This window comes from Lagenorhynchus albirostris, chromosome 2 (genome assembly GCF_949774975.1).
Source record: "Lagenorhynchus albirostris chromosome 2, mLagAlb1.1, whole genome shotgun sequence".
NCBI classification, from domain to species: Eukaryota; Metazoa; Chordata; class Mammalia; order Artiodactyla; family Delphinidae; genus Lagenorhynchus; species Lagenorhynchus albirostris.
In genome coordinates this window covers 15,737,168-15,752,351 of record NC_083096.1, presented here as the reverse complement: position 1 = coordinate 15,752,351, position 15,184 = coordinate 15,737,168, and the positions used below count along the sequence as shown (strand labels likewise).

General features: G+C 35.9%; 1 protein-coding gene across 5 annotated transcripts in view; it reads left to right on the top strand.

Annotated features, from left to right (window-relative positions):
- The window catches only part of GPATCH2 (G-patch domain containing 2), a 182,151-nt gene that overhangs the window by 130,261 nt on the left and 36,706 nt on the right, over nucleotides 1-15,184 (top strand). The window contains exon 9 of one of the 5 annotated variants that reach the window (XM_060127105.1): nucleotides 11,844-12,307. The exons of the other annotated variants lie outside the window; for them this stretch is intronic. Coding sequence (XP_059983088.1) covers nucleotides 11,844-11,928 — 85 coding nt within the window. The 3' untranslated portion in view covers nucleotides 11,929-12,307. Of the gene's footprint in view, nucleotides 1-11,843; nucleotides 12,308-15,184 lie in introns of those variants that run through there. 5 annotated transcript variants of the gene reach the window in all.

Genomic DNA, 15,184 nt, shown 5'->3' with positions numbered 1-15,184 from the left:
TCTCAAAATTAGAAAAATCTTTTTCTCTCCCTTCACCTCATTTAAAATTACAATTAAATAATTTTACATTGTTTCTCATATCATAACCTTTGATTAGTACCAGAAAGTTCAATATAGCCTTCCCAATTGAAAGTAAGTAAAACATGCATGAAGCAATGCCTGACACTGAGTGATGTACTGTTCTTGAAAAGATCCTGCTTTTGTAAACACATTTTTATGTTAATGATTAGTCTTTATCATTCTAAGAATCCATACAAAAAGATTGATAGTAGGTCATGTCAGATCTGGCATCTTCTTTTTTTTTTTTTACTTTGCCATGCTTCCTTACTTACATGATTTTTGCCATTTACATTTACTCTTGTGAAGCACCAAGGCTAAATTATCTGGCAGTCTGATATGTAATTTGCAATTGAGTAAAAACATTTTATTGCCGATATTATTAAATTTGACTTACTATTTTAAAATATCTTTCAGAAACATATGTTAATTCACTTTTACTTAGTTCTTACAAGCACTACATTTTTCATCTACTAGTGTCAAATGACTTGAAAATCCCTGGACGCTGTGTGCTCTAATTTCTTGTGTGCTCAATTAATAAATAATAAGGAGGGAAAAATAAACTTTTTTTTTCCTTTGCTGTCACTTTCTTGCCTGATGAGTGGTAAAAAGAATCTTCTAAAATGAAAAAAATGGCAATAGATTTAATCAGAGAAACAAAACAAATCCCATCACATTCACACACACACACAGACACACACACACACACACACACACATTCATGTCAACCTTCTTCCGTCAGGTTAGAAAGAACATTCCTATTTACATTAATACAGAGCATATTTGTTTTCACATGACGATTCAAGTCACTGTATTTTGTTGCAGATGTAACAAATAGAATTACAGCTGTTCTTTATTTGATCTTCTAAAGATCCAAAGATGTTCAAGGATTCAGTTTGCTCAGTCTTCCCCATAGTGTCATCCGTTATTTGGGAAGGAGACCTAATTTGCAACAGATACAAAACTATCTGTCATTTTGCGAGTTTGCCAAATAAATGAAACTATTAATTACTACATTTTTGAGCAGCTGTTAATAAATTGGGATAACTGTTCATTAGAGTACTGGTTAATGACATGGACTGTATTTGGCTAGTGTTGCTTTTCACAGAAATGTATCAACAAAATTAAGTGCATCAGCAAAAGTAAGTGGTGCTTTATTTTAATTATTTAAAATGAGACTTACTAATCCTACATTAGTAAAGATTTAATTTAAAACAAATTCTCTTTTGTCATATTAAAACTAATGATTCGGGGTTTCCCTGGTGGAGCAGTGGTTGAGAGTCCGCCTGCTGATGCAGGGGACACGGGTTCATGCCCCGGTCCAGGAAGATCCCATATGCCGCAGAGCGGCTGGGCCCGTGAGCCATGGCCGCTGGACCTGCGCGTCCGGAGCCTGTGCTCCGCAACGGGAGAGGCCACAACAGTGAGAGGCCCGCATACCGCAAAAAAAACAACAACAACTAATGATTCAACACCATATTTTAAAGCAAGTTATATCACTCAGCATTTTATATTCTGCATACTTTATATTCCAAAATGATGGCTTGAAACTGCTTTTAAAATACTAATTTTTGAGATAAAATTTCTAGTCCTTTATTATTTTTCTTTTTCCAAATCTAAAATTAGCATTAAATTTTATTGTTCTAAAAACATTTACTCAATCCTCCAGATAGAAAAGTATCTTTTAGATTATTTTAATTCATTCTTCTGTATGTGTGAATGAACAATTAGGAAGTATTCACACATTCCCTTTAATTAGAATGTATGCATTCCATATTTATTTAACTGGAATACATTTAATTGCACATGTGTTATAATTTTTTAAAAATTTGAATAGCTTCTAGGTATAGATGTATTTAGAGTAGAATAATTGGAAACATACCACATATGCAACATAAGTGCTTTCCAAGGAATTTAATTAATCTGTTGTACTCTAAATAACCAAATTATTGTATTTTAAAAAGGCACTGTTCTCAGAAAGTCAATTCTGCCTCCTGTCCTTTTGGCATCCTGAAATTCTAAGCTTCCTTGCCAAAATTTTAAACTAATGATTATAGAGAGTTATTTTAAATTGTGATTAAACTAAATAAAAGTAATTATCAGCCAGTTAGAATTTTGAGAGATTGCTTTTCAGTTTAATGTGAATAACCCACACAGAAAAGAAAAAAGGGGGATTTGCCATTTGAAATATATAATATGTCCAGTGTGTAGTAAGTAAAAAAGCAATCAAGTACTCCGTGGTGAAACATTCATTACTGTTTCCCCTTTTTCTTGAAATCTGATAGATGAACTAGATATTTTCAAATGACTAAAAGTATGCACAGCCTCTCACCTCTGGAACAGCAGTTGAATTTGGCCATGGTCACTAATAATAAAGAATAGTTAGCATATGAAAACTGTTCCAATGACCTGTAGCTGAAATAAATTTGTCTTCTGAAGTCCACTTCCTTACAGACTGGTGTCTGTTTCACAGTTGGCACTCCCCAAATTGGTCCTGTGATTAAATGGGCATGGGCACGGAACTAACCTTTAACTCCCAGAGATGGTTCCCCTAGGAAATGGTGACAGCACACCTGCAGGGCCACATCACAACAGCTTGTATTGCTACTGCTGCCTGCATTAGAATTTCATTACAGGGGCATTCAGGGATCTGTTCATGCAATGTGTACATGCGCCAGAATACTTCCCAAAACAACAAACATCCCTAACTTATTAGTAAAAGAATTGATATAAAAATTAATATTTTAAATCAGCAATACAATAAACAAGGCCACTGCTTGATAATTTGTACCTTCCAGGCCCCAGAATAAACCTAATAAAACCATCTGCCACATGGAAAACACTTTCAGTTTAAAATACTATTTTATGTCTATAGAACAGAAGTTACATCAGCTCTTAAATTTTGAGGTATGTAACTGTTTATAACATAACAGGAATCATCTGCAATCTAAAAAATTTAATGAGTACATAAGTAATTAGAATGTTTTAATATTTCACTTAATAATTTATAAATATATTCAAATATTAAGCTATTAACTATCACTTGTTTTAGCTAATTTTAATTATCTTTCACTTCTGAGCCAATTTAAAAATAAGTTCAAATATCACAAAATAATGTCCCATGCAGTTAGAGCTATGTATTTAAAAGAATCCATTTCTTCATAATCAGTATTTTTCCTTGCCCTTTCTCTTTAGAAATATTTTTTCATCACCCCGTAGTGACCTGTTTGTATACTAAGATATTGTTGGGAATTTATCTTTTGTTTATTTCATATACTTCTGATCAATTCCAACTCATGCCCAATTATATTACACTAAATTAACATAATTCAACAGATGTTGATATTTAAATGTTTTCTGGCATTCAAATCTTGGACAGCTGTCTTCGAGCTTGGGGAAAAGGCAAACATTTAGAATTAAATGCTGAGCATATGCTTAAATTACTAATTAGAAAGATGGAATAAAAACTATGCATTATCCTTTCTAAGGACAATAAACCTCAGATAGGGATTTCTGTAATCTTTTTATATCAGGTTATAGTCCAAGGATGTATACATACTAGATGACATGGACTTCACGGATAACTTCATTTAATTTCAGATTTGATCACTTTAAAATTATGGAGAGTCTCACTAAAATATGAAAAACCTACAATGGCTTCATACTGGCAGTCTTAAGAGTTGAAAAGATGCCTTTTCACTTGCAATGTCAGGATGGTAAAAGCAGTTTTTAACAATATTTTATTATGGAAAATGTCATCATAAGCAGAAATACAGAGAAAAATATAAGCTCAAAACTGCAGCTGTCAAAACTGTCTTAGGTAATTACATGTGGCCAACCTTGTTTCATCTATATCTTATTTCAATTGAAATATATCAGTATGTTTCTCTAAAAAGTAACAGTCTCTTAAGGAAAAAAAAAAACACCATACCATTATCACATCTATTAAAAAAGCAATAATTCTTTAATATATATGTATGTATATGTGTGTTTAATTACAGCTGATACTCAGATGTCTCCAATTATTTCATAATCTTTTGTCTTATACGTTATTTAAATTGGGATCCAAATGAGATCTATGTGTTAAAATTGGTTGACATATATATATCTCAAGTTCCCATTGATTTATAGGCCCTCCTCCCCCTTTGTTTTTTCCTTGAAATTTTTTGTTTGAAGAAGTTAGATTAGCAGGTTCAATTCCTGGTCAGGAAACTAAGATACCGCACACCACGTGGTGTGGCAAAAAACAAAAAAACAAGAAGAAAAATATGTCAGATTGTTTGTCCTATAAAGTTTCCCACATCTGAGGAATGTTGCTGATTTTATCCACGCGGTGTCATTTAACCTATTCCTCTGTCCCTTGAGTTTTCTGCCGTGGGTATTTCGAGCTAGAGAATTGATTTGATTCAGGTTCAGTTTTGTTGTTTTGTTTTGGCAAAACTGTTCCAGAGGTGGTGGCCTAGACTTCTCTCCCTTCCACATCTCTTTCTGTGATTTATTAGCCATAAAGATGGTTACCCCAATTCATTCACTAAGGGTCACAGAACGGTGATATGTTAATTCTGTCCTCTCACTTTGGTTCATTAATTGGATTACTTCTGTTTCAAACTTAGCCCCTTCAAATACTTGATTACTCTGAGCTACAGATCATGTAGGTAAAGCAAGATAAATACTTGCTCCTTTTCCTTTAGCCATCAGTTTTCAAAATTAATTGATTCCTTACACTTTCTGGAGGTGACTGGTGAAATTTTGTTCTATTTTTTTTAAACTCATTGATTTAAACAGATCCCATGTGTTTCAGTCCATTTGTTATCATCCTAATTGATGTTAAAATTGTCCCATCTTTGGGCAATGGGAGACTATTTAAATGGGTTCCTGAGTCTGTTTCCTTGCTACGAGACTTTGCTTTCTTCCTTGCTTTCTGGTATGTTTATATTTCCAAGGCTACCTTGGACCTTTCTTGGCCTAGACCAAGAATCAGCCATTTCTTTAAGAAGTGCTGATTCGTTTACTGGGAAATAATTTTAGAACTCACAATCCGCGTTTTAGGGGTGTCATTATTTCGAGGCCTTTTTAGTGAAATACTTAGACTTTTTTTTTAACAAATTAGCTCATACTGATAGTTCCAGTTCAAATTCAAGACTTCATTGTTTTTGTATTTTCCATCATTGGCTTTAATCTATCTTTTTTCAACATAAAAAATATTACCTCTGGTGACAGCATAATAATTGTTCATTTTATTGATCCCACCATACATACACAGTATTTTCAGAATCACCATACCACCATGACCACTGATAAAATAATTACTGAAAATAGTTTAAGTTTTTCCCTTTTTCTAGTCTTTTTGTACTTTGTCTATATTTCACTAGGAATGCACAAATTCCCGTGTTTTAAAGTCACTTGAAATCGTTTCTAAGTATAGATACACTAATCCATAGTTAGGTTCATTAGTTTCATTTTAGTTTTCAGAGACTGCTTTTTAAAATTTTATTGTTTTATAATAATATAAAAATAGTTACAGGTTCCACAATCAAATCTCCTCAAGAAGTTACTGTCAAGGAAGTCTAACTTCTATTCAGTCCTCACCACTTTTTCCCCTCCCCCCGTCATATAGGTAGCTATTGCTTTGTTTTCTTTTGTTTATGGTTCACCCTTCCATTGGCTATTTTATTTTCTATTTTTAAGATAAGCAGACATATCTTTCTCTCCCTATTTTTCCATTTCCTTTTCTCTCACTCTCACTCTAGTGTACCGTTTGATTTTTAGGAAGGCTCATTTTTTGTACTAATTATCTTTACTTTAATACAGCCTTAGTCCCCTTCCCCTTTTGAGGGTGGGGGGCTATTTGCAGTTGGTTCTCTGCTCTGAGCAGGATTGAAATAAGCTAGGAACCTCTTTGCCCTTCTCATTCCTCTCCCACACATTTGTTTTGAAGTTGATTATTTCTCTGCTAATACCTACAGGACGTTCAGCAAATTTATTCTATTTTTCCTATATAGCTTTCATTTCTTTCCCTTTTTAGGTAGTTGTACTGTACGTATGTGTGTAGCATACATATAGTCTGAAGCATATAACCATTCAATACTACACTGTAGTATTACAGTCTGAATCATATAGCTATTCAATACTATACTGTCTCCTTAGTTTCAGTTCTAGTTGTAGTTTTAATTCAGTTCATTTAGTTTTAATTCTATGAATAAATATGTTTTTAATGATCCCTATCTTATCTGAAGTCAGTGCGTCTCTGCTCTTTCTGTTGTCTGAGGTTGATTCTCTGTTTGATTCCTCCGGCAGGTCTCATGGGAACAATATTCCCTGAGTCCCTGCATATTATTAATGGTTTGTCCAGACCCTGTATATTTAAAGGTCACTTTGGGCAGTTATACAACCCATGGCTCATATTTTTTTCCTTAACTGTTTCAAATATATTAGTCCATTATTTATGTAAAATGTTGTTTTCAGTGTGTGATACAGTCTGATTTTTCTCTCACATATAAGTGACTTGGTGTTGCCCAGATGCTCAGTATATGTTTTTCTTTTCTTTAAAACCCAAGGGTTACTAGACTCTATGTTGATGTTGGTCATTCTATGTGTTTTTCCTAAGGATGAAGTAGGCTCTTTCAGTGGTAGTTTTATTACTTTTAAAATAAATTTCAAGATTTTCTCCAATTATAATTTTTCATATTTATTTTGTTTCATTGCTTTGGTTTTGTTTCAAAATTTTCTATTATACATATATTGGATCTCCTTGCCTATCTTCAGTAGCTATCACTTTCTCTCAAATCTTTTTTTATTTTTAACGTTTTTATCCTTTGCATTTTCCATTCTTCATTATGTTCTTATCTTTTACTTCTTCACATCATATTTATTTACTCTTGTGTCCTAGTTCAGTTTCATTTCTGAAGTGATTTTTTTTTTTTTTTTTGCCTTTTATTTCTGTTGTTTTCTGAATGCTGTCATCTCTCTGGCTAGTTATTGTTGTCCAAACGTTTTGGGTTATCCTACATGTTATTATGTGGATTCAAAAACCACAGTGTCACTGCCACCATATTCTCAGAATACTCTAGTTATGACCTTTTTTTAGAATTACAGGAATCCAGGACTTCTACATAACATGCCTATATTTAAGTGGCAAAATAAGTGATTAGAGTAAAGTGGTCAGGTTTACATTTCTCTACTGATACAATAGCATGTCATGGTTTTCTAGTCTTTTAGTATGATATTGCTTATGTTTCTTTTGAAAAATGATGTTCAGGGACTTCCCTGGTGGTCCAGTGGGTAAGACTCCGTGCTCCCAATGCAGGGGGTCCAGGTTCGATCCCTGGTCAGAGAACTAGATCCCACATGCATGCCACAGCTAAGAGTTCATACTGCAACTAAGAAGGCTGCATGCCACAACTAAAAGATCCCTCATGCCACAACTATGACCTGGCGCAGCCAAAATAAATAATAAATAAGTAAATATTAAGAAAAAAATGATATTCGTGCTCAATTTCCACACAACTTTAAGGACTTTTTGTGCCAAGTGAATAAAATGCACTGGGCCAGGTGATACGTGTGGAACCAGGATTTGATATCCTGGTCAGGAAACCCTAGGCACTATCCTTTACTCCTTTCAGTCTCTCACTCGTGTCCCCTTCATTCATTCCCCACAGCCCAACCAGAATGGCATTTGGAAATCCCATATGTATTTGAGTGTTCTTAAACATTCTTAATGGCTTCCCATTGCCCTTAGGATCAAGTCCTAAACATGGTTTGTAAGGCCTTTCTTGGTCTTACAGTTCTTACTATTCCAGCATCATCTCCAATTACTCTTTGCCTTGAACACTATATACCAGTTCATATAATAGTTCATATAGGGCTTCCCTGGTGGCACAGTGGTTGAGAGTCCGCCTGCCGATGCAGGGGACACGGGTTCGTGCCCCGGTCCGGGAGCATCCCACATGCCGCGGAGCGGCTGTGCCCGTGAACCATGGCCGCTGAGCCTGCGCGTCCGGAGCCTGTGCTCCGCAACGGGAGAGGCCACAACGGTGAGAGGCCCGCGTACAGCAAAAAAAAAAAAAAAAAATAGTTCATATAATAGTACCATAAAATTTACTGTGTTAATGATGTATAGTAGTACCTCAATATCCACAGGGGATTGGTTCTAAGATCCCCTCCCCCATGAATACCAAAATCCACAAATGCTCAATTCCCATATATAAACTGGTATAGTATTTGTATATAACCTACACATATCACCCCTTATACTTTAAATCATCTGTAGATTACTTATAATACCCAATACAATGTAAATGCTATGTAAATAGTTGCGGCACACAGAAAATTCAAGCTTTGCTTTTGGGGACTTTCTAGAATTTTTTTTTTTCCAAATATTTTTGATCCTAGATTGGTTGAATCCGCAGATGTAGAACTTGCGGATACTGAGGGAAAACTGTATTTTATTTTAACTCATTTAATTTCCAAAATTACCCTATGAGGTAGAGATTCTTATTATCCTCATTTTACATATGAGGAAACAGAGAGAGGAGTTAAATAACTTTCCCAGCTCAAATGGTAGATAATATGTACAGCAGTGTCCTTTTTATTTTCCAAGTCTTACTTCTAAGGCGTATAAAAATTAACTTGACCGTTTTCTCAAATCTAGTAGCGAAAAACCATGAACTCTTCTGAAATAGTAATTTTTAAACATTATTTAGATCACTTATACGTTGCTTAGCAGAAATAAAGTGACATTTTGACTGATCACAGCTAATATGATTTTTATTTGATCATTTGGCATTTGTTTTCTGAAAACTAAAAAATGTAGAGGCTTCCATGGTTTTCCGAAGAAATTCATTATGTAAATGAAAAAAGAGGAAAGAGTTTATATTTGACATTTAATTTCTGTATACTGTTTCTTCATGGACATTTAAAGGCAATAGACCTCCCAGATACAGAGAGTAATAGACCTGGTTTACCAAAATTATAAAGGATGTTTGGTTCTAAGATCTTGATGGCAAAACTAATCCTGAGGATAAGCTAAGGCACTCCAACTTTGCAAGTGTTTCAATTGAATTGAATGAGGAGAATCCTGAAGTACTCTTCCTCCTAATTATTGAACATTAGTGTTCCTGTAGTCATCACAAGCTTCCTGTTACCTTACCTAGCTAATACTGTATATATTTCACAGTCTAGCAAACATTTGCTGACAAGTCTGCAGAAATTTTAAGTACGTAAATGTTCATTCATCTGCCAAAAGCTATCATGGAAGTGTGGAGTAACTGAAGGCATTCCTTTCACTAAGTTACACTTAGTGAAATGCAAAATTATGTAGAAAGGGAAACACTTTACCATCAAGGTACCTGCATATACTTTAAAAGCTGGTTTACATGTAAAAGCTTGATTTTGCAGATATTTGTATCCCGAAGCCCAAGATATGAACCAAATAAGTTTTGTGGTTTTCTATTTCCATAAGTAAACATTTCTTTATTATAGCAATTGGAACCTCAATAAAAATACTGATTATCATAAAGACAAGTTACTCTAAAAACTCTGGCATGCCGTGTTAAATTTCATTCAACAACTATTCAATAAGTACCTGAATTGGCAAGGCTTGTAAGCGACAAGGGAAATTTACTTTAAAAAATAAAACAGATATGGACCCCACTGCCTTCAAGGAATATACAGTCTGGTTAGAGGATTAGTTCATGTACATATATAGCCTTAGTTGAAGGCAGAAAACATTGTTTTCTCCAAGGAGTGAGAAATTATTCTGGCAATGGCAATCAGAAGAGGCTGCATAAAGGAGGTGGCATTTTAACTGGGTCATAGCATCCCAGTTGAATTCCATCAATAAGCAATAATTTAACCTAAATTCAAGTAAGTATATATTAAATGGTGATGCTGTCTGACATATTCTAAAGTAGAAATAACTCCTTACATCTTTCAGAAGTTTAAGACATTCTGGCCCATTATTAAAATAACCAGTTTTTATTACGTCCTCATTATGGAGATAAGAGTGACAACCCTATTTTCCTTTGCTTTTCAGTATTCTTACTCAGCAGATGCCCATTACAGCATATAGAATTATGACATCACTTTAAGTCCCCTCTCAACAAGCAAAGTCACGGACACTTTACACAAGTCAAAGCTGAGCTCAGTCTTAAGCCTGTATCTGCCAACTCAATCACGCGAGTGAATTGTAGACTCTCTTGAATGAGCAAAACCTCTCAACTTCAAGATCTGCCTTGGAAATGTATCTACATTTGATTCCATCTCTTCATTAGAGCAGTACATTTCTGACTACAGCTGCAATAAAATCCAGAATTATATCTACAAAAAAATATGGTCAGGCATTTTTCCACTGAATTTAATCATCAGTGTAGTTGACAGACTGGTTAATTCAGTCAAACAGGCAGCTTCATTCTTTCTTTCCTAGAGAATTTAAAATAATTATGAATGGACAGATTTGTTGAATTTCTTAACACTTGATGCTGCAAGGGGATGTCCTCTCCTCCCACTCCTTTATAGGGTCCAGCTCCCACCATACTGAATTGCTTACAGAGCCCCAGATACAGCACGTCATGTGTGCACCTCAGGGCATTTGTGCCTCTTCAGATGTGTTCTCTCAGCTAAGGGCCTAGAATGCCTTACATGCCTGCTTGGAATTCTCTTTGAATATGAAGTTGAAATCATTTTCCCCCATGACTTTAACCCCTAGCAGATGAAAGCCATATCTTTTTTATTTCTCGATCCTGTTTTATGGCATGGCGCGCATTACATTTTCAGTAGATGTTTATTAAATGGAGTATAATAACTGAGTTGAATGAGATACTGTGGTATAGGGGAAAAAATGATTCTTTCGAGGCAAGTGTTCCTTGGTTCAAATATGAGAACTTTATATTCTGTTTATGTGATCTATGACAAGTATCAGTTTCTCTGGACCTCAGGTTCCTCAGACCTGGGTTTTTGTGAAGATTAAACAAGACAGTATGTGAAAATGTTTAGAATAATACTCCATATATAGCTGACAGTCAATAAGCTTGGATGTTCCTGGTAATTTAGATAATAAATTCTAAGACTTCAGAAACCAACATGTATTCAAAATAATTTTTTAAGATAATAAAATATATTCTCTGTCCTGCCCTTTTAACCCCATTATTCCCTGAAGCTGGTAAAGGAAAGAAACTCAGCACTTTTGTTCCAAAATGCTACTGAATTTAAAGCTGGGTTTAGAGTCAGAAATTATCGAATAGGACAATAAGTAAAAAGTCAATTCGACAAATATATTCAAATATTATATACTGCACTGAATGAAGTGGATATGAAAATGAATAATGCATGGACTTCACTCTAAAAAGTTAAGAATATGAGGAATACCATAATTTTATTAATAGTTATAAAATGGCAACAATACCAAATACCATCCTGGGAAACATTTCATAGTGTCTGATCAGAGAGAGAATGTGGGATTATATCTGCGTCTGTAGTCTGATCTGATGGTTCTTTTATGTAAGATGCAAGATGTTATCAGGACCAACATCCCAATTTTTTAAATATAGACACATATCTTCTTGCATTTAATGGAGATATCCAAAAGAATCATACTTATTTTGAGTAATTTTTTATCTCTCCTAAGAGTCAATACTAGCTTTATCATTTTTTAAGGAAATTAGAATAAACTTATTGTTGAAACTCTATGCTGAATGTCAATGATAATCAGATTCCAGAAATGTATAGTTATAGCTAGAAATCAAGTAAATTAAGTCAATATCAGTTTACTAAGTGCCTATTTTTCCTAGGTACTATGGTGTGAAGAATAAAAGAATACTCCAAGATGCCTCAAATATCTTAGATTCTGCCTGGAGAGACAGTATCAAAATCTGAACTCAGGCGAAATGAATTTTTCTCCATTTCCACCAAGTGGTGGCCTGCTGCTATAACTGTGTGGATTTATTACATCGTATAGTAATTTCTTATTCATGTGTGTCTCCTGCATTAGGCCATGAGCCCCTCAATGGTAGGAGCTCTTATCCTTCTTTGTGTTTCCTTTAGCGTCTAGTGAAATACATGATTCAGAGTCAAGTTTTGTTAATTGTTAAATGAGTATTTTTGAGTGCATTTAAATAACAGTTCAAGAAAGTGTTATCCTAAAAAATGCATGATTGATTGCCAAGTGGAACGTGGAGGCAACAGTTGTTACTGAAGTTTGATTTGTTTTAGTTCAATAAACATTTACTGTTTTGCTCATAGATGAGAGGCACAACTAGCTTCTGTGAATTAGACACGGTGCTTGGCCTAAAATTGTTTCCAGCGTATACTTAACTGACGATCCACTCTAATCCGAAAGCAACTTGAGGACATACAGTAGGACAAGTTTAATGACAGAGATATGCACAGATAGGTAAGAAATGTAAAGAAAAGGCACTTGGAAAGATAACGAGCTTTTAGTAAAGTTTGAAGAAGCGAAAGAACATTTAGATTTAAATGCCCTGGGAGAACTTCGCAGGGAGAAAAGGCAGGCTCTCAAAGACGGCGGAATTAGGAAACACGGCAAGGAAGTTTTTCTAGTGGGTAGAACACACTGCTCGTGTGTTAGCACGTATGCACGGACTTGGTGACTGACAATTCCTTAAAACAAAATCAGAAGGAATTAAACAAATATGGGAAGCATGATGGCGGTACCAGGGAAGCTAAAATGTAACAGCGGTTCTCCCATAGAGAGTTTTTGAAACCTTCCTGAATAATTTGCTCTCTGAAAAGATTAACTTTCCTCCCGATGTGAGAAAGGTCCTCATTCACATACACTCAGAACGTTCTAATATCTACCCGAATTGCATAAAACAACCTCCACCACTTTCAGGTACCATTTGTTTAGAATAATGAAGAGCTACAAAAAGAAGCAGCATTTAAATGAGCTGCTTAGGGATATAGACGTGTGTGTTTATTAACCCACACAAGGAGTGATATCACCAGAATCACAGACCCTCGGGGCTTTAGATGAAGCATGGAACACACCGGTGGAGAAGCAAGTCAGCTTTGAAGTGGGAAGTACCGAGTGGTGGCCAAGAGAAAAATCTGTGGCAGTGGGCTGACCTGAGAAAGTCAGTGGGTTTCAGACTCACAGGAGGCCTGTGGGTTTTTAATGAGTTTTTGAAATGAAAATGAGTGCTTTATTCTTACATGCTATGACACTTTTAAAGCCAGCAGAATCAAACGTTAAGGAAGAATTTAATTTTCCTATTAACTACCAAAAAAATTCCTACTTGTTATTTAGAAATGACCCTCATTTATATCCTTATTATAGCATATTGATAGTGTTGAGATGTGATGAGTTTATAGCATCATGTGTTTATTTCGTGGCTGTTTCCTGACACTCCACACTAGGCATTCTTCTGGTTGTCTTATACCATTGTGTCCCCTGTACTGTGTGATCCTGGGTAAATTATTTCACTTCTCTGTGCCCTGGGCTTCTTATCTGTAAAGTGGAGATGGTAATAATAGTAAATTTATTAGATAACAGTTATCAGTTGCTTAGTGTGGGCAGGCACTGTACCAAATGTTTTACACCAGTGATCTTTAAATAAAATCTTCAAAAAACCTTTGAGGTAAATACTAATCTAATCCCAATTCTTGAAGGTAAGGAAATTGAGGCAAAGGGAGTTTAAGTAACCTGCCAAAGATTGGTTAAAATCCTTCTCAAACATTGACAAATATGGTGTAAGTTGGCCTTTTCGGAGAACTAGTTGGGAAAACAGAAATGGCAGCGTCAGAGGAAAGAAGTTCTGTCGGAGACTCAGGCAGATCAGGCCAACAGAACCTAAAGCTTCATCTAACAAACACCTCAGTTTCCATGGTGGGAAAAGTTCCACCATGCCGTTGACAAAGAAAGACCCCCCAGCTGCAAAAACCACTTACATTTATTAACCCTCTTGTTTGCTGTTTTCTAATTCATCTCATTATAATTTGTGTTTGTTCCATGCTCATGGTAAAAATAAAGTCCAATATTAAGGAGAGGCATAAAGAAGAAACTTCCCACCAGATGCCATCACAGTGGAGCTAATCGTCACCAGTCTTTTGTTGCATAGTTTCCATACCTTTCAACAAATACATATGCATGGTCTATAATTTGGAAATATTAGTTTGGTTACTATGAAGAAAAGTAAAGCAGGGTGAGGAGACAGAAATGAAGGGGGTCGCTTTTTAGGTAGAACATAGGATAAGTGTAGATATTTGGATGAGTTTTTTTTTTTTAACTTACATTATTAAATTCTATTATTTGTGTTACTGTAAAGAGCAAAGGTGGTCTATGTGTATAGCATATTTTAAATATTCCATAGAAATTTTAAGGTAGGTATTTTAGCTTATGAATACTAGTTTGGTATCCATCTATAATGTTTGGTGTTAATGTCTCTGTTAATGGTTGAGAATCAGAGAGGAATCATGGAACTTCTTGCTAAAAAAGTATGCATATGCACATTTTGCACAGGATTTCATAAGGTTCCCGGACCACCTGAAGCCTCCCACCGTCTCCCCCCTTGTCACCCCCTTGCTCACTACAGTTCAGCCACGTGGCTCTGCTCTGAGGACCCTGGAGAGTCCTTGGCTGCTGGGGCAGTGACTGGGCCCTGAGCTCCCCGAGAGCCTCCTGACACACAGCTGTCCCTCACACTCGCTGGGAGCTCCAGGGGGGACGTCCGTACTGGCATATAACCTGGCACAGAGGAAACGCACAGGAAACATTAGTTCTGGCAGCAGCCACCAGATACCTTTATGTACCAGGATAAAGCAGATCGGGAAGAAGCACGTCTGGACTTGAACTCTCAGACGAGGTGGAAGAAGCACTAACAGGACAGACCCTTCTGAAGCTGTTGAGGGGAACTGCACCCTGGCAGGCAGATCACGGTATCCAAGGGGTGGAGCCTCAGACAACAGGTAATCGGAGGTTATTGAACCGCAGAGTAAAGAACCGCCGGAGCAGGTAGGCGGTGACAGGAACGGGGGCCAGGAGCAGCTGACGCTTGGAGAAGGTCAGCCTGCAGCGTTAGAGACAGATCCAGTCACCAGGTGCATTTTAACATCTGGGCAAGTCCAGGCAATGACCTAAATCTAAAAGAACTAAGATAGGGGCTTCCCTGGTGGT